Source organism: Sprattus sprattus, assembly GCF_963457725.1.
Source record: "Sprattus sprattus genome assembly, chromosome: 4".
Classification (NCBI taxonomy): Eukaryota; Metazoa; Chordata; class Actinopteri; order Clupeiformes; family Clupeidae; genus Sprattus; species Sprattus sprattus.
The window spans coordinates 38,925,652-38,945,756 of NC_137923.1; the positions used below are offsets into that span (position 1 = coordinate 38,925,652).

Consider the following 20,105-nt stretch of genomic DNA (forward strand, 5'->3'; position numbering starts at 1 on the left):
TGTTGGTGGTGGCGGTGATGGTGATGGGGGGGTTGGTTGCTAGGGTGCTGATAAGACTGCATATTTTAATGAAGGGGACATTTCTGTTGGGCCTATTCTCATCCCTTCCATTCATATATGTGCTGTGGTAGAAATCTTTATTTAATACAGTAATTCAGTTGGTAACATGTTTCTTTTTTTTACATCTGAAATTCATCCTAGCTTTACTGTATTTGCTTTATCGTTGATTGTGATTACTTAGCTAAAGAGTACCATAAATAATTAAGCATGGAAGATGATTTAATTTCATATTCTTCTGAAACCACAGCGGAGAATTCCCAGAGAACCAAATGGTAATTCTCCCACTCTCACACATTAAGGTTGACCTGACCGACTGTATGCTGTGGAAATGAGTGTTAGGTCAACAGTCAGTGGTCCACAAATACTTCATCTCGTCTTTAATGATGACTGGAATGTGACATCTGGTTTCAACATGAGCACTTGATTAAATTAATCATTTCTTTAAATATTTACAGATGGGGAATTACAGTTTCTTTAATCTTGAATTAATTAAGCAATTATGTGGTGAGATTTCCCTCTGGCTACAAAATCAGCAAACAGCGCCCATTTTAGACCCACCCAACATGCTCTCTCGGAAGTATATCAGAATCTGTGTTACTGTGGAAGGTCCTGTTTGTGGTGATTTTGCTTTCAGGCTGAATGTTTCTCCTAGCCCAGTTGTTGTTAACAAAGATGTTGACACCAAAGATGATTTTCCTGGTCCAAAAACAATATATTGGAGTAAAATAAAAATGTACTGTACTTGCATCCCAATCTTCGATAGAGATAGCCTTCACAAATAGCACAGGAGGTTTGTACAAGTATTAATGCTTAATTTACACTGTGCCTCGGTAGTAAATGAAACCTTTAATTATTTTGGTCAGTTTTAATGATTTCTTTAATTTTAGTAAGGTTTGTTCCCAATAAAGCTCAGAGTATCATTAATTGGTACTTGAGATGGGAGGTAGAGCACAGAGATGCAACAATCATCCAAATGACTGGAGCTGATTAAAATGTGTGCGCTCCTAGGTTTGGAAACCTTTCCGCCCACGAGTGGGATTAGATAGAGACATAACATGAAGGGAATAGAAGAAAACTATTCGTTCTCACATCTGTTAAGGTTGCTATGGGAACAAAATGATGGCTCCCTTTCTAAAATAGCTCCTCTGCTCTTGTTCCACCCACAGTTCTCGCGCTTAAGAGACGGTTCTTTCACGCACAAGACGCCGGTTCCTAACACGCACAAGACGCAGTTCTCCACACACACATCCCCCAGTTCTTATACTCTTTTCTTCATGGGAGTCTCCCCAGCATCTTCTCTCCACGGCGTTCCTTTGCTCTAGCTCACAACGTTTATTTACCTTTGAGCGTCTTAGCTTTTCTCATTTATCATTCCCTTAACATCTGCCCCCCCATGGCTGTTCCTGTCCTCTGTTGTCATGACAATTAGGCGTAGGCGTGTGAGAGAGCGTAAGGGTCGGACCATCGAGGAAGTGACATCTCCTGGGCTGCAAACAGCTTCCTGTGAGGTGCATGTTTCCACAGAGATGGGGCTGCATCCCCTCTGGCTGCATGCATTTGTTCACCATTCTGTTAATGGGCCAAATGAGCCTTTCTAGGTAAACAACTTATTTTGGTGATGAGTTCACATGGTGGTTGTATTCACTCATGGAAGGTCATAGTGTACGTAGTGTTGGTCTCAAAGACAAACTTTATGCCCCACAAAGTTGGTGTGGGGGGCTTTCTTTACTTGTCAAAAGGCAATGGCAGAAAATGAATGTGTGTGTGAGGTGTTTGTGTGTTTAAGAAGGAGGATGTTACAGCTCAGCAACCTGAGTTCTTCACCAGGTGTACTCATTGTAATCTTAGTGGAATGCTTATTTTAATATTTTTCTCATATTACAGTTCAATGTCTGAAGGTATTAAAAGGATTGTGAGTAACTCTGAAAACACATTCATGAAATGCTTAATATATTTAGAAAAAAATATCTTTATATTATCTTAATTTAATAATAAAATATGACTTTATGATTTGTAAAATTAGAAGAATTAAAAATGAAAAAAGGTCATTAATAAGAAGTCTTTGCTGACTATTTCATAAAGTCAGTGCCTGGCCCTCTTTCTCATTGGCTGCTCTGGCAGGGGCTCTCCACTGATGTCCACATCAATTTGTGGAGCATAGGACTTTAAGGTGGGGCTGCTTTGGGCCTCAGAGATGTGAACACGGCCATCTGCGTCTTCTGTGTCCATCAGAGTGGGGCAGGACAGCTTCTCCCACAGACGCTGCTTGATGGCGCGGCCCAGCTCCAGGCTGTAAGGACGAGTTTTGCCAGCTTTGGTCTTCAACATGGGATCCAGCACTGAGTGATAGATGGCCTGGTATTCCTTCACAGTGTGGCCATGGATGAGCAGAGGCTCGTCCTGGGGTGCTACCCCACTGGTGGAGCTAGCGTGGGCTGACGAGGTGGCTGGCAGGGATTGCTGGCGGAGGTCAGGAAGAACAGCAGCATTTTTGATGTACCTCTCATCCAAGAGATTGGCCATCTTGCAAAAATTGCTTTTCAGAGCAATTTCTCTCTTTTTCCTCTCTTTGACCTGTGCAGGTGGAGGGGGGGAAAAGAACGGTATTTTATCTCTTCTCGAGTTCCTGATTGATCTAATCTTACACAATTGAAATGTCCTCTTGACTTATTAATAATCCACATGGGATACCTTACATGTAAGCCCTCTAATTTAAGCCTATATGAGACTCTATAGACTATGTTTTTTTACCTCAGACATAAGAGAAGAGTCCTCTAAACGAGGGAAGAACATGTCCTCTCTTTTCCTTGCTGCAGTCCACTCAGGTGTCATCTCTGGGCCAGAGTCATGAAAGCTCAGATGCTTTCTCTTCCTCTCTTGGCCCTGTGCAGGAGGACACAGAGGGGCTGCCTGGGGCTCATGCGAGATCTTCATATCCTTGGTGCCCATCTCTCTGCATGGAGCCTCTGTGTGGTGAGGACGAGCTGGTTTCTTGCTGAGGAGCTCTTGGTGGCTGCACTTTTCAATCAGATGAAGCTCCTGCTGAAGGTCGACAGTACACCCTGCCTCTGGGACTAAGGCTGGGACAAGCTGGGCAAGTTGCAGTAGGATGGCTGCTATCTCCAGCCTCTCCTTCAGGTTGTCTTTGATCATCTTACGATTTCTTTGACGTACCTTTTTCACCTCAGGAGCCTACATAAGAGGAAGTTAAATAAATTGTAGAATTAGATACATTTGAAGAGAGGTTTATATACACTGTTCTATAATGTACTTTTAATGAAAATAGAAAGAAATTCAAAAGGAAGTGGTTGAAAATGCTAATGATGTGTCATTAAAGATGCAAAATGTCACTCCTGTGTTGTAAAGGAAGACTCCAGTTGAAGTGGGCAGGGCACCACTTTTGTCTCCCTGGGTTTGGCCAGCAGGTCAGATGAAGTGTCCATGGGAGTTTTGTGAGAACTTGGTTTGTCAACTTCTCCCAGATGGGACTCTCCATGACTCTGAGTGGAGCTCAAGTAGATCAAACCAGGACAACTCTTGTCCTCACGATACCACAACTTGACCACCAGTGGCACCTTGCGGATTTTCAGGCCTTCTTCAGCAGCCTGCTCTTCATTGGGCCCCACACGGCAAGGCCTGGTCTGTTTCCTCCTGCGACCCGCACACCCAGAGGCCTCTGTAGCGGTGAACAAGATGGGTCCTGAGGACTTAAAGGTGCTCTCGCTTCCGTCTTTAACAGGCAGGGAGGATCCAACAAAAGGAAGTGGCAGCGCTGAGAAGTTGTCACCGCAGCTGAGTGTATCCCCAGAGGACATGGGCACGGGTACATTCTCATTCTTCTGGGTAGGTTTCTTCTCAACTTGAAGATTTCTCTTCTTAGAGAGGACCTCTCTCTCCAAGTTAAAATTCTGATAGCGCTTTGATGGTGCAACACGGCCTCTAAGGCTGTAGGAAACATTCAGGGTTCGCCCTGTGCCACCCTGTAATAAAAGAGTAAAGTCCAAATATATTAAGAGATGAATGTACCATCATAGTGAAATGGCCTTTGAAATGGCTGAATTTGATTTTAAAAGAATGTCCTAAAAATACAAAACAGATAAATATCATCGGGAGTGCTAAGAGTAACATTTGGAAGCTTATCCTACCTTTTCCATTGTGTCTGATCAAAGATTTGATGAATAAGATAAAAGTAACCAGATTCTGTGTGATACTTCAAGAAATTTGAAGGTTCTAAAGTTTTGTTTGGCTTTGGTTGCCAATAGTGAAAGTTCTAAAAGTAAGTGATGTCATTTGGAACTCATGGAATTCTCACCTGGCTCTTCAGAATGCTGGAGTGATGCTTTGAGCTATTCATTGGCTGATGGTGTGATGATATGTTGTTTGAGTTTCCTGTAGTTTTCACATGAAATATTTGAAGATTATAACAATAATGATAATAATAAAACTTATACAGAGGCATGCTTTACAGAGGCAGTCATTAAATCAACAGGTTTTAAAAAAAAACAAATACAAACAAATAGGTATATAAAAAAACTCAAGCAAAATCAGAAGTGATCATGTCTCTTGGTTTTGGTTCAAAGTCTGGCAGCTGAGTTCTGTTCAGTCTGAAACCGATTAACACATCTTTGGTTCAGGCAGATAAAAAGGCTATTGCAGTAATCCAGTCTGATGAGATGAAAGAGTGCAGCATTCAAATTTAACATAGATCTTTTAAAATATATACTGTATATTTCTAAGATGATAAAAACATGATTGCCAAGTTTTATGATATGCTGGTTAAAAGTTAGATTCAGATCAGACGCCAAGCTTCTTTGCAACAGGCTTGATACAGTGCCCTCCACAATTATTGGCACCCCTAGTGAATATGAGCAAAACAGGCTATAAAAAAATATCGCTTTGCTGTTTATCCTCTTGGTCTTTCACTCAAAATATTCACAAAAATCTTACCTTTTCATTGAAGTAAAATTATTGAAAGAAAAAAAAAATCTTGACATTAAATAAAGATTTTTCCCCAAAACATGTTTGCCACAATTATTGGCACCCCTTAATTGAATGTTTTGTGCAACTTCCATTTGTCAAGATAACAGCTCTGAGTCTTCTCCTATAATGCATGATGAGGTTGGTGGCACCGGATCATGGCACCGGATCTGAGACATTCCTACATGCAGTATCTCTACAGATCCTTCAGATTCTGAGGTCAACGTTTGTAGACTCGGCTTCAGCTCATCCTACAGATTTTCTATGGGGTTTAGGTCGGGGGACTGTGATGGCCATGGCAAAACTTTTATTCTGCGGTCGGTGAACCATTTTTTTGTGGATTTAGAGGTATGCTTCAGATCATTGTCCTGCTGGAAGGTCCGACCACGGCCCATTTTAAGCTTACTGGAGGGGGCTGTTGGGTTTTCATTTAATATCTGCTGGTATTTGATGGAGTCCATGATACCATGAATCCTAACGAGATTTCCAGGGCCTTTGGAAGAAAAACAGCCCCACAACATCAAAGATCCGCCACCATACTTCACATTGGGTAGGAGGTGCTTTTCTGTATGGCTATCTTTCTATCTACGCCAAACCCACCTTTGATGTTTATTGCCAAAAAGCTTTATTTTGGTCTCATCTGACCATATAACTCTGTCCCATTGAAAGTTTGACTTACATTTGGCAAATTGTAGGAGCTTTAGTTTGTTGTTGATTGACAGCAGAGGCTTTTTTTCTGGCAGCCCTACAAAACAACTTGTGGTGATGTAGGTTGCGTCTGATGGTAGTTTTGGAGACTTTCTGACCCCAAGACTCAACTAACCTCTACAATTCTCCAGCTGTGATCCTTGGAGATTATTTTGCCAGTCGAACCATCCTCCTCACGGTGCGTGGGGTCAATGTACAGACACGTCCACTTCCAGGCTGATTCTTAACATCTCCTGTCGCTTTAAACTTCTTAATTATTTCCATGATAGTGAAAATGGGTATTTTCAACTGTTTAGAGATTTTCTTGTGTCCATTTCTTGATTTGTGCAGCTCAACAACTTTTTGTTGCACATCGTCACTGTGTTCTTGGGTCTTTCCCATAGTGATGAATGACTAATGGAATTCGGCCTGTGTCACCTCATATTTGTACGCCAGTGGAACAGGAAGTCATGGTTGACCTCATAAGAGTTCCTTATCAAACAGGTGAACTTAAAAACAGTCGTTTTTTTCAGTTAGGTCAGCCCAGGAATGGAACCATCTCCCACAGAACATTAGAGAATCAACCTCATTTAACAGCTTTAAAATAAATCTTAAAAAATGGTTAATAAATAACCAAAAATTTGAGCATTAGTGGGTCACTAGAACTTATATATTGGTCACTAGAACTTATATATTGGTATTTAATTTAATTGAATTGAATTGAATTGAATTTTATTCTATTTTATTTTATTTTTATTTTGTCATTGTTATGTTTGTGTATATATATATATATATATATATATATATATATATATATATATATGTGTGTGTGTGTATATATATAGTTAATGACTTTTTCAAGTTGTTTAGCCAATGACACTCTGGCAGGGGGACTGCCAATGGAAACTAGCCTTTTGGCTACAATTGGGTGCATTTACATTTTAATGTTTATTAATGTACACTGTCCCTCTTCAACAAATAAACTGAAACTGAAACTGAAAAATGTAAAACATGACTGGAAATATTTGTGGCACACATGTTTTGGGGGAAAATATTTATTTAATGTAATTTATTTAAGATTTTTGTGAATATTTTGAGTGAAAGACCAAGAGAATAAACAGGAAAGACATATTTTTTAATAGTCTGTTAAGCTCATATTCACAGGTTGTGCCAAAAATTGTGGAGGGCACTGTATAACCCTCTAGGCTAGGGAAACCACAGACATAGTATATATATACTGTATATATATAGGGACATTTTTTTGTGTTCACTGTAACAAACAGTTAATATTGATATTAATTAAAATGGTAAATTACTTTTTAATAAATTAAATTTAGGATAGTTTTAGAATTATAGAATCGTTTTTTAAAACTTAAATTTGTACTGTGAAGATAAAAATATTCAATTCTAACTCATATTCTAATGGGTATCTCAAACATTTCCTTGACATAAAGGAGGAGAAATAATATGCTATTGAAGCATGGTGTGTTCATAAAGTAACACACTGCTGTGTAGCACATTATCTTAAAAAAATCTAATAATACATTTTATTAGCAAACAACTACAAATGAAAATGTTGTCTACATACTGTCCCTATTATTTTCTTATTTTTGTCCTGACACCCTAAATCTTAGATATGAACCCCAAATCACCTCAGGTAGTGATGATGAAAATATGGTGAGATGCTGGTAGGCGGGGCTCTACATAGGAAAGAGGGGAATGTGATTTTGGAGACACAAAATCATAACTCTTATCCTAGACATTCAGGGATAAAATGAAAGAGATGACCAAGAAGCAAACTTTATTTCAAACATTATTTTCTCACAGACTCAAAAGTAGATATCTTCTAGTTTAAAATAAGAAAAGAGCACAATATACATGGTCAATTAGCATACTTCTCTCTTAAGACATGGTTTCAAACAGCTCTTCAGTTTCCAGCAAGAAGGTTCAATCTCCACCACTAAGAATCCCTTGGCATCACAAAACTGTAACATGATGATGGCAGGATCCTCAGGGCCTCCATATTGCACACAGCTTGTGGGGAGAGGGGGTTAGGGTGAACCCCACTGCTGGTCTGATCTCCAGCTCGTCCTCCGAGGCTCCAGGACGGGGCGTGAAGCGGAAGCGCTGAAGAAGGGTGGTGAAGAAGAGGAAGAGCTCCATCCTGGCTAGACCCTCACCTAGACACGCCCTGCGCCCTGAGACACAGCCAAGGAGAGAGAGGTCATGAACTCTGCCATGCACTCCGTTTAGACAGAATACACCACAAACTAACGCAAAACAATGTTATTGTCAGCTGGCCACAAGCCTTCAGCCAAAACTCCTCCAAAAGTAAAGTGATGTACAGCATTGTTGCATGAAAAATACCTGCAGAGAAAGGCAAGAAAGCATCCCTTTTAACAAACTGCCCCTTGTCATCCAGGAAGTGCTCTGGGTTGAATGAATAGGGTTTCTCCCACTCAGTTTCATCCCTCAACACTGATGCAAGCAGAGGGATCACAGAAGTCCCCTGCAGAATAGGGAGGCATACAAGCAAGACGACAATCATACTGTTTGCTTTACTCATCACACCCCTAAGAAATGAAACAGCTTTTATATATCGGTAACAGGTAAGCATGCCCATTGCTTCATTTGTATTAATAGAAGAAGATTTTTTACTTTTTCTACATGAATATTTTAAATATATATGATTTCCACGCTACATTTCTCATGTCTAATTCATTTTACTTCATGGTAATTTGGACACCGGCTCTGAAGGCAACTGGAAAAGACACTAGACCTTTTTGATAAAGAAGCTCTGGAAGTGAACATCACAGCTGGTGGAGTGAGGTATACTAATGGGCAGGATGTTGGCCATCCTCTGGGTCTCGTGGATCACTGCATTTGTGTAGGGTAGGGTCTTCCTGTCCTCTGCTACAGGCTGCCGACCACCGATCACTCTGTCCATCTCCTGCTGGACTCGGTCTGAAAACAAACCAAACCAAAACATTTGCAGGACGCACCAACAACCTCAAATGAATCCTTCATTTTACATTACTTTGCATATTTTTCTTCCATTCCTTACTTTTGTTGGCAACAGTTTACTTCAATGGGTGTGCATAAGCCTGACAGGAAGCGGTCGTAACGGTCACAACACAAACAGTTTTTGAGAATGTTTACGACGGTTGTCATGTAAGGTCACTCAGTAAATTATGTAATTTATAATGTCAAGTTGACAATGTTTGGGTTGTTCTCTTTCCCTTATGGCATGTTACAATTGCTGATGGATTGTGGAAACATTGCTCCTCACCCCCACTACTCCTAATCTACGCATATGGACAGCCAAACTCTACCCACTCACTCTGTTCTTTTTCGTTCTCTCCTAGTCTAGACCATCTTTGCTATTGGACGCTGCTGTAGTCTCTTCAACCGATCTACCTGTAGAAACCCTTGGCCAATTGCACCCACCGCCACTGCTCTGCCGTACACGTACTCTACCCCTTACCCTATGCTAGCATTTATATACAATATTATTGCCACCACCAATATGTTTCTCTGTTCCTACTCCCCTTACCCCTGTAACAGTAACCCTATGAGCACAGTGTATATACCCACTAAACTGGTCTTGTTTGAATCATGCATTTACCACTGGATGTCTGTATATACATATTATGTACATCTACCAAATTCAGGCTGTGTACAACACCTGTTGTTTCCCTTCCCCTTCTGCCACACAACACTCCCCCCATCCCCCCCTTCCTATCTCCACCTGGCCGACCTCAAGCAGATGGGTCCCCCCTTATGTGCCGTGGTTCTGCTTAAGGTTCCCTCCTGACTAACAGGGAGTTTTTTCTTGTCTCTGTTGCCATTGTGCTTGCACTAAGGGGGATCAGGCCTAGCGACAGTTGTATTGTTATGGCGCTATACATAAAATTCGACTTGAAATTATCCAAGAAAATGTAACCCATCATCTGACAGTATAATAAATCTTAATGACGTCTTCATGAGAAGCCAAAATTGTTCCACTGTAGTTGAACAATTAAAACAATTGTGACAAGCATAACAGTCGCATGGCAGCCAATTACAAAACCAACCACATATGACCGTTGAATGTACTGTTAACACATAAAGCAAAAACTAGTTCCAAACAATGTCAACTTGACGTTAAAAATGGTATAATTTACTGAATGAATGAAGTCATAAACACTCATTAAGACACCTTAATGTTCAAGACAAGTGTCATGTCACTGTTATGAGTGCCATGTCAGGCTTTATGCACACCATTTTAAATTAAGTTTTACCCTTTTGTATTTGCCAAAATGGCCCACCGCTAATAACATGTCTGACAATGTTTCTATTACAGTTTTTCTCCATTGCTATGGCTCCTTTCACGAAACAGAAATGACATTCTCAAAACAACACGCGCAAACCTCCAAACCAATGTGCACTTGCTCACAACAGATTGGAATTTCCCATTCCTTTAATCAAATTGCAATTGTATTAGCAAATCCTTGTAAATGACAAGTACAATTGCCTACAGTTTGCACAAATTTTAAATGATTTAGCACATCTTTGCAAAAGCTTTGAGAATGTCCTTTTTTTCCGAGAGATGAGCCACAGCAATCGAGAAGGAACTTTTCATTTTGATGACCTTTTGAAGGTGATACACAGTATGTAGTTGTGCCGAACCATATAGGCTAGTTTGCCAAATGCACTTAGAGCTTTGAGACTGTAATTTCTGTTCCAAGAATAGAGCCAAAGCAATGGAGAAAAACTAAATAAACCTGGTCATCTGTCTAACCTTGGATTTGAGGGTATTTGGCCATGAACAGCAGTCCCCAGCGCAATGTAGTTCCTGTGGTGTCAGTCCCAGCACCAAACAGGTTAGCCACACAGTACACCAGATTCTCCTCATGGAAAAGAGAGTCATTGTGGCCCCGTGTCTGGACACACACACACACACAAACACAAGTGTGCACATTCAATGGTCTGAGTTTCTCTGTGATAATTATATTTGACACTGAGCCACAGAAGTTGTACTAGTCACGTTCAAGTAGTTACTCACAACTTTGAAAACTCTTGTTAAAGACTAATCTACTTGCTTGTGAGGGGCACCAGTTAACATCAGCTTGGAGAGTACATGGCTCAGTCCTCGTCCTTTCTCATTCACCTGCTCTCTCAATCATCTGTGCCCATCATCAATTCAGTCATTAGATTCAATGCCAGTTCTCAGAAACTAGTGAATAGACTGGAGTGGTCAGAGTTCTTGGAAAATCAGGTGCTCTGGGACAATGCAAAATGTATTTTCATGTGAAATATCGTACACTTTCTCTCCATCTCTAAATAAAAAGGCAGGCCATGACTAGACTGGTTCAAGATTCAAGGGGACATCTAGTAAAAAAAAAAACAGATGAGAAGATAACATATGTCATAGAGGTAGAGGGACACAGACTGCAGTATGTTCCCTAAAGAAATTCTCCCTCACAACTAGCAAATGCAATGTTGGTGCAACAGTTTTGTTAGATTCTGGTATTTTTCACCAATTTGTCTTTTCTTGCATTTTAAACCAGAGCTAAACTGCACTTGAAAACAAAGTAGACTGTTCTCTGAATAAAAGTATTGAATTCAGATGTCGCTAGATCAGATTCTTGGGAAGTTTTTATTCAATTTACGAATGAAATAGAACTACAAAGAACAAAACTGTTTGTCTTTGAATGAGCTAAAGTAATTGTCCAAGTCCTCTTTGGACCATCAGACACAGGAGTTTGTAAAATGTAGAATGTTGTTGTCTCCTCAGCTACTGAACCTGAGTGGCCCACATTTATACCACTAAAAGAACATAACACACACACACACAAAGGATTCAGAAACAAACCGTATTAGAACAACGAAAGCAGCCACAATTAGCTTCTAAAGATCAGGATGTTCTATTTCTAAAGGTCGGAGCGGTCAAGCTAAAAAGGCACCGGATGCCTAAAAGAGCCCGGGTGATGTAATGTTGACTTTCGAACGACTCTTGAGTGACAGTTGCTATGCCAACGCCAATACGTTACCCAGGCTCTTTATCGCTCATAACGCGATTTACTTCAGAGCAATGAACTTCGCTACCTGAGACCGGCTTGCTTGTATTTGACCTACAATAAACCAACCATGTACTTGAAGTTTGACTTTGGTAGGAAAGTTGTTGATTCGCTAGTTTATATAAATCAAATGTATGTATCAAAGTAAGCACATTCCATCAGCTAGCTATCTCGTGCTAGTGTAACGAGCTATCTTGTTAGCTTGAAGCTATTCATCTGTTGTTGTGCTTAAATTAAGAAACTCCTTAATGTGTTGTGATTTATAGACATATCTGACGGCACCCACAATTACATTTGAACAAAACAGGGCATTGTTTGCACAACATTTTACTAAAGAACAACGGGGGATTGCTAGCTTTGATATGCTAGCGGACATTGCTAACTTACAGAATACCATCAGGCAGGTGTAGCTAAAACTTTTTAGTCGCTTAATATTGTGCCTAAACGGACACTATGTACCCCGACACTTTTTGGCTATCAGTCAGAGAGTCTCAAGAGTTGTTCGAAAGCCATCAGCTACTTTTTAGTCGCTTAATATTGTCGCACAAAAGGAGGAATTACTATTAGCAATATAGATGCCGGGTTACGTAATGCTAACGTTGGCATAGAAACTGTCACTCACGCGTCAACATTACGTCACCCGGGCTCTTTTAGGCATCCGGTGCCTTCTTAGCTTGACAGAGCCACATACCAGACAATACGGCAGAAGCAGTGTTCTAGCTCTCTCCCTAAATGGGAAACTCTCACCTGACCTGAAGGCACCTAAGAATGGTATATTGACCCTCAAACCACCGTATCTCTAAATTACTTGACACAAACACATGCCCAAAACACAAAGCTAGCAGCAATTTAAATCAGGAGGTAAAAATGATCCTGCTACCACATAAGCTCTCTTACATTTAAATAGATGGACCAGACACTTACAATATAATAAATATCAAACCAAAATCTCACAGTATGTAGCCAGTTGTTTCCTTCTACTTGTGACATTCCTCTTATTTTGCACCAGTAATTAGATTTTGAATAATAATTAAAAAAAACATGTAGCAATTTTTTTTTAAAGTGATGTTAAGAGACCCAATCCGATGAGCGCCCTGCAAGCGCCCTGTAATAGAGATCATGTTGCACTGTCAGGCATTGCTATATGATTTTGTTAAGTCTGCGGAGTCACATAAACCTCAGGCATGATTACACTACTTAACATGATGCTGATAACAGCAGTTATTGCATCATTTTGCCATTTGGTAGTTTGAGATATTGACAATGACAGGCCTACTGTAGAATCAGATTAAAGTTCCAGTAGCCTAATTCAAATCTACCTTGTAAATTGTATTTGAACAAAAGACAAAAACTCTAAATATGTACGATAATTACTGAACATAAAAAGGTTTGTACAAACCGCTTGAATGAACCTCATTGGTTCACAAAAACAAAACTATTCCCGTGAGTGATTCTGGGATTCAAGGCCCAGTGTATTTCTCTGCAGACAAACTGCATGGACAGAGCAGGGTTAAAAGGTCTACACCTCAGCACTCTGTTTCCGGCTCAGGAAGGAGTCGATGAAGCCCCGGCAGTCTTGAGGGTTCAGAGTCTCCTGTAGTCCCCTGGCCTGTTGTCTTATCTCCTCAAACTCATCTTCCACGTTTTTCATGAGGAGCTTCCAGCTCCAGAGGAATGGACGCAGCCACGGAAAGCTGTTATAAACCTGGGATGATCCCAAAGAAAAAGTAATAACCCAAGTGGTCTGCATAGTTTATTCACTTACTATTGTGCACAGGCATCTGTAGACAGAAATATTCCTTTCTAATTTCTTCCACTTACTTTACACTAACATTGACCATAGAATCAGCAAGCCACGAGAGTAAAGATTTAATCAAAAATTGATGTGTTTGATTCAGCAAAGCCAGTCAGAGAAAGCAGAATAGCTTACCTGTATTGATGCGTAGCCAGTCACTTCAACACTTTTATTAACTCTGTTAACCCGGGCCTTAAATTCAGGGTCAGCATAATCAAAGCGGTTTCCATACACAATGGCAGAAATTATGTTGGAGACAGCATAATTCACTGGCTGGGCAGTGTCAAACGCAGCACCTGCAAATACCACATAGACAAGGTCTGATATACTCCAATGAAATATTTTGGTTTCTGCTCCTAAAACAAAACTGTGTTCAGTTAACCTTACCGTTAAAACATTGAAACTCTTCTATAAGGTACAGAGTCTCCTCTTGGATTTTCTCTTCAATCACTCTCTTGCCCATTCCAAAATCCCGTAATTTAGTGATCACAAATCGTCTCATCTCCCTCCATGTCTCTCCATTGGAAAATAGTATCCCTGTGTAAAAGGATGGTTTGGGTGTAAAAGGCTTAACTACAGTGGGGAAAATAAGTATTTGAACCCCTTGCGATTTTACAAGTTTGACCACCTGCAAAGAAAGTGTGATCTATAATTGTAATGGTAGGTGTATATTAACAGTAAGAAACAGAATATCAACAAAAAAATCCAGAAAAATGCATTTTATAACATTTATGACTTTATTTGCATTTGATGCAAAAAATAAGTATTTGAACCCCCAAAACTGACTGACAAAAATGACTTAGTACTTGGTGGAATAACCCTTATTGGCAAGCACAGACGTCAGACGTTTCATGTAGTTGGTCACCAGGTTTACAAACATCAGGAGGGATTTTGGTCCACTTTTGGTCCAATCTTTAAGGTTGTGTTTTCAATGGGAGGGAATGAGGGAATGAGGTTCAAGCCCAATATTCCACATTACATGGCCCCATCCATAGTCCCCTTGATGCGGTGGAGTCGACCTGTACCCTTGGCAGAGAAACAGCCCCAAAGCATAATGTTTCCACCTCCATGCTTGATGGTGGGTATGATGTACTCTTGGGGTCATATTCAGCATTCCCCCCCCTGTCAAACACGGCAAGTCGAGTTGATGCCAAAGAGCTTGATTTTGGTATCATCTGACCACATTCTGTCTCCCAATCCTCCCTAGAATCATTCAAGTGTGCAATGGTAAACTTCAGATGGCCCTGTACATGCGCTTCCTTGAGCAGGGGGGTGCTGCAGTACTTCAAAAAATGACGGCGTGGTGTGTTGCCAATGGTTTTCTTGGTGACTCTGGTCCCAGCTGCCTTGAGATCATTCACAAGCTCCCCCTGTGTAGTTCTGGGGTTATTCTGCACCTTTTGAATGATCACTGATTCCGCACGAGGGGATATCTTGCATGGAGCCCCAGACCTAGAGCGGGTGACAGTTGTTTGGTGTTGCTTCCATTTATGAATAATCGCACCAATAGTTATCTGCTTCTCACCAAGCTGCTTGCCGGTGGTTTTGTAGCCCATTCCAGCCTTGTGCAGGTCTACAATCTTATCTCTGACGTCCTTGGACAGCTCTTTGGTCGTGCCCATGGTGGTGAGGTTGAAGGTGTGAAGTATGATTCTTTGGACAGGTTTCTTTTATACAGGTCACCAGTTGAGATCAGGTATACCTTGTTAGACCTAATGAGGACTAATCTGTGTGCTTTTTGGGCACATAACTGGCCATTGGGAGCCAGAATTCTTGCTGTTTGCTTGGGGGTTCAAATACTTTTTTTTTGCATCAAATGCAAATAAAGTCATAAATCTTTTGAATCTGATTTTTTTGTTGATATTCTGTTTCTCACTGTTAAAATACACCTACCATTAAAATTCTAGATCACACATTTCTTTGCAAGTGGCCAAACTTGCGAAGTCGGCAGGGGTTCAAATACTTATTTTCCCCACTGTAACATTACTTACAACACAGACAAGCGTTACATGGCTTGGCCAATTTTACTCCCATAACCAAGACACTTTCAGAGGGCTGTCTGTAGCAAAACAAAAGTACAGAAAAAGCATCTGAACACAGTGGCCCAAAGTTAGTTGCTTTTAGAAGAATGTCACAGACAATTTTGTTGCAAGCCACTGAAAAGCCACTGAAAACAGTAAGGACTGCACTACAGCAGGGCCAATGAGTAACTGTGGCCATCGAAACCAGAAGGAGTGTGATCAACTGCATTCCCAAACTGTGGTTTCCATGGATAATTACTGCTAAAAGTTGAATCAAAATTCTTTGCACAGAATCTTACTGGTATAAATGTAAAGGCTACAATGCTCTTGTATACCATGCATCCTTTGCATGTAGTTCTTTGTACAGATGGATAGTACTAATTATAGGAGAGGCATAGTCTTTTTTTTTTTTAGCAAATAATCATGTTGACAGACAGATACAAGGAGCTGGAACGAGCAGAGCGCTCGAAGGTTTTGATTAGTGGGTAATATCTTCAGGGCAAGAGGGCGGAAAGGAGCTTGATATGGCAAACATAATTTAAATCCTGATGAGAACTGAACTTAGGATGACATAAGCAAGGAGAGGGGAATGCCAATTATGGCACTTCAGTTGCAATCACAACATGAACTGAATTGCAAACAGTAGGAAAAGTTATGAAGTTATGAATGTGAATCTAGACACATCTTTATGGACACTTATATGGTTGAGAGGGAGACCGCCAACAGTTATTGCACAATTCTGTAAGTGTTATGCTTTAAACTAGCGCTAAATTATTGTTTTCACCATTTTGACTGCAACACTGTTAATGGATGTTTCTGAACATCAGGTTCATCCCATGAATATGACTGCCAGTGGGCTTTAGCCTTAACACTGGCTTTGAAATGTTCTGGAACATTCTATATCACTGCGCTAACATGTAATGTAATGTTAACACGGGGATCAGTTCAATGGAATGCCATATAGATTTCCAAGGAAGGAAGGAAAAAAAACATTCTGTAATTGTCCGCTAGTAAGTGGCAGGTGTAGAATCACTCACGCCTTCCAGGTATCAGCATGGAAAGAGAATGAGAAGCTGTGTTTCATTTGGTTCATACCAACATTAGACACAATTCATCCTAACAGCATCAACATGCTATATATTACACTGAGAAAAAAACAGGCTGTCTGGGGCTGTCTTGTATTATCAATAGTGACAGAACGCAATATAAAAGAAAATGTCACAGGTAGCGAAGTGTGTCTCCAAGTCCTCTTTACCAATCCCAAAGACACCACTGTCAAAATGACAACCATGAGCAGTAACATCAGCCTTTATGAGAGGAAGACATGGACATGTGATGTAATGCAGCCACAACCGGAAAGCATACTCTTCTCGGTCTCCCTGTCCTTCCTTGGTCTACCAGTTGTTTTTTGTTGCCAGGTTTTTTTATGGAACACTTATTGATCACACCATACCCATAACATGATTAAGTATATGATCACAGTTTGATGACATTCATGACAACACTTGATGCAGGGGTTAAAAGCATGTTGTGTAGTTTTTGTTTTAGAACTACAACAGCCGTATCATTCTAAAGTCGTGAAAGACAGGAAGTTCTGAATTAGCTCTTAATACGTTAATGGTTAGTATGTGTTTTATTGCTTTGTTTCAATTCATTCTCTATATCTTCGTCTTAGTTCTTTTTTTTACCTGCCACAAAAACCATACAAGACTGTCACACAATGAGCAGGTGTTACATTGAACCCTTTCAAACATCATAATTCTTTGAAGAACAAAAGTACATACTGCATCTTTAGCTAAGACGCAGAAAATCAAGGACATAAATACCAATCAGTGATCTTACCGTGTCCTTTGTTGAAGTCATGGAATATAGGCAGAATGTCTCGATCCCCAAACTCCTCTGCATAGTTCACCAGTGCTTCTTTGACAGTTTTGTATCCTGCCAAGACTACCACCTTCTTGGGGCCAAAATGAACAGTGAAAACAGATCCATATTTCTTGGAGAGCTGGGGGGGAAAACAATGCAACAAAACTAGTACTATTGTATGCGACAAACATGAATGAATGTCTTAAAAAAATATTACTCTCGGCTCAAGTAAGGGCATTGTGCTCACTAACTCACCTAAATCTGTCCGAAAAAGATCCAATAAGCTTGATTAACTTTTCAGATTATTTAAAGCATGTAACATATCAATATGAATCAGATACACCCACGTGTCATACTATAAACATTAGATATCTTCTAAACTAGTCATTTTTTATGAATGATCTAATTTGCACACATAAACTTGATTTTCTACTTTTAACTGAAACTGGGTCAAGCGAAGCAGTATTACTACCCTCATTGAATCAGCTCCCCCAAACTTCACTGTTATGAGCACTTCATTAACAGACAAAGGAGAAGGGGGGATAGCCACACTGTTCAAAGAATATTTTCAGTGCAAACATAATTTCGTGACTTTATATCATTTGGACCTGGTCATCACAAAGGGTCTCAATATCTCTACAACTGTCGAAGGTCCTTATCTGATCCTTTCTGTCTGTTCTTTGATGTATTTATGTCCACAAAGGAAGAATTCACAAATTTAGAACAGATCAATGACTGTCAGAAAGAGTCACAAATGGTCACACCAGTTAGCAGGCACTTTCAAGGCCATCAAGTCTACAGTCAGACTCTGTAGATGAATGCCTGAACACAAATGAGGAGGGATTTAGGATTGCTTCTCATCTTGACACAAAAGGTCTTAAAGTGAAGGACCAAAACCTAGGTGTCTTAATTGGTTGCGATTATGGTGAACCATGTGAAAGCAATAGCCATGTCAGCTTCTTTACCATCTCAAAAACATAGCCAAACTTAGAGGTCTTATGTCAAAATATGATTTAGAACAACTAATCCGTGCCTTTATCTAGCAGGGTTGACTTCTGCAATGGTCTTTTAAAAGGCCTACGTAAAAAGACTATTAAACCGCTTCAGCTTGTTCAAATGCAGCTGATAGAGAGTCACTAAATGGGACAGGACCCTGATATGTTTCATCAGTACACACCTGCTAAATCTCTCAGATCATGGGAGAAAAATCGGTTGGTAATACTAACTGTCAGAACTAAACATGCTGCTCAGCTCTGGAACCAACTTCCTGATCATCAAAGGTACTCCAGCTGTAGCCAGTTTCAAATCTAGACTTCTAGAATGCACTCTACTTTTTATTTATTTACATTTTATTATTTATCCTTTATGTTTTCTTTAAGCTTTATTTTTAATCTTTTGTTTTTACATGGTCTTTTAAAATGCACTCTCCTGTTTTAATCTCTTATTTTTCTATGTTCTATTATCTGTTCATTTGTAAAGCACTTTGAATTACCAATGCATACACACTGTGCTATATAAATGAACTTGCCTTAAACAGCTGTCTGGCACATAAGATATGTCTAAACCCATTCTTAGAGTTTGAAAGAATTAATGGGCAAAGCTGATGTATGCAAGATACATGTAACCCAGAGTACTGTTATGTTCACCCGTCACAAAATTGTACTCTTTACTGACGGGCATGACTACAACAAGCCTCACCTCACAAAGTGTCTCATAGGGCCTATTTAGGTCCAACTGCAGCAGGTTTCCCAGGACGGGGAGGGGTCTTGGTCCTGGAGGTTCTTTTCCCTGTCCTGGTGTGTTTGAGGTAAAACAGTAAAGACAGACGTACACCAGAATACAGAGTAGGCCTAGTGCGCAGGACATCAAAAGTCCTTCTTGAAGAGACATGCTGTAATAACCTAACTTTGTAAACTAGCTAATAAGGTCTGCAGTTAGGCAAAGTTACTAGCGGAATAAACATGTTTCTCATCTGAATGCCTAGGCGAATCTTTGGACGGCAGTGATCGGTTATTCCAATGACTCCCAGCTGTGGCCGGTTATTCCAGCCAATGTTTACTCCAGGAGTGGGGCAGAGATTATCGTGATATTTCCGTTACACCGGAGGTAACCACCTGGTATCAATAAGGGTCATCATTCGACCGTCGTATATTTACCGACAGGAAACTTTTAACATGTGAACAGACCATAGAATTGCCTTCATGAGAGACATCCGAAACCGTGTATTGTAAGGTTATTGTCTGATGCACGGGGTGAGATGGGGGGGCATGGTGTTTAAACTATCGTAAATAACTCTACACACACCAAACATATATATATAAATATATTCAGAACAGATGAGTTGTTGTATTTTGAATAATATCGCCACCTGTTGATCAAGGTGTAATACTGCATGATGGTCATTTCAGTTTCACAGTACACTGCAGTTGCTGGGAAAGACTTTCAAATTTACATTTACATTTATTTAGCATTTATGAACATGACTAATTCATAGTTTGGTTTTCACTTCATTGTCTTAAGAAATAAGTGTCGTAGGAAAGTTAGGCTTTAGACGGAGAGCATACACATGATAAGAGTTGTTATGTTTGTGCTATCATAAATAATGTGTTCATTTGGGAGCTTCAGTGTATCTTGTTCAGT

The 20,105-nt window shown here is 40.1% G+C and overlaps 1 protein-coding gene across 1 annotated transcript; it reads right to left on the reverse strand.

The window, feature by feature from the left end:
• Positions 1–7,734: 7,734 nt before the first annotated feature.
• LOC308363508 (cytochrome P450 2K1-like) lies at positions 7,735–19,355 on the reverse strand (the record flags this gene model as incomplete). The annotated part of the gene is made up of 9 exons (XM_080836313.1): positions 7,735–7,922; positions 8,092–8,233; positions 8,504–8,688; positions 10,505–10,646; positions 13,309–13,488; positions 13,714–13,874; positions 13,966–14,115; positions 17,442–17,604; positions 19,164–19,355. The coding sequence occupies 9 exons, from the start codon at positions 19,353–19,355 to the stop codon at positions 7,735–7,737; spliced, it is 1,503 nt and encodes a 500-aa protein (XP_080692439.1).
• Positions 19,356–20,105: the final 750 nt, after the last annotated feature.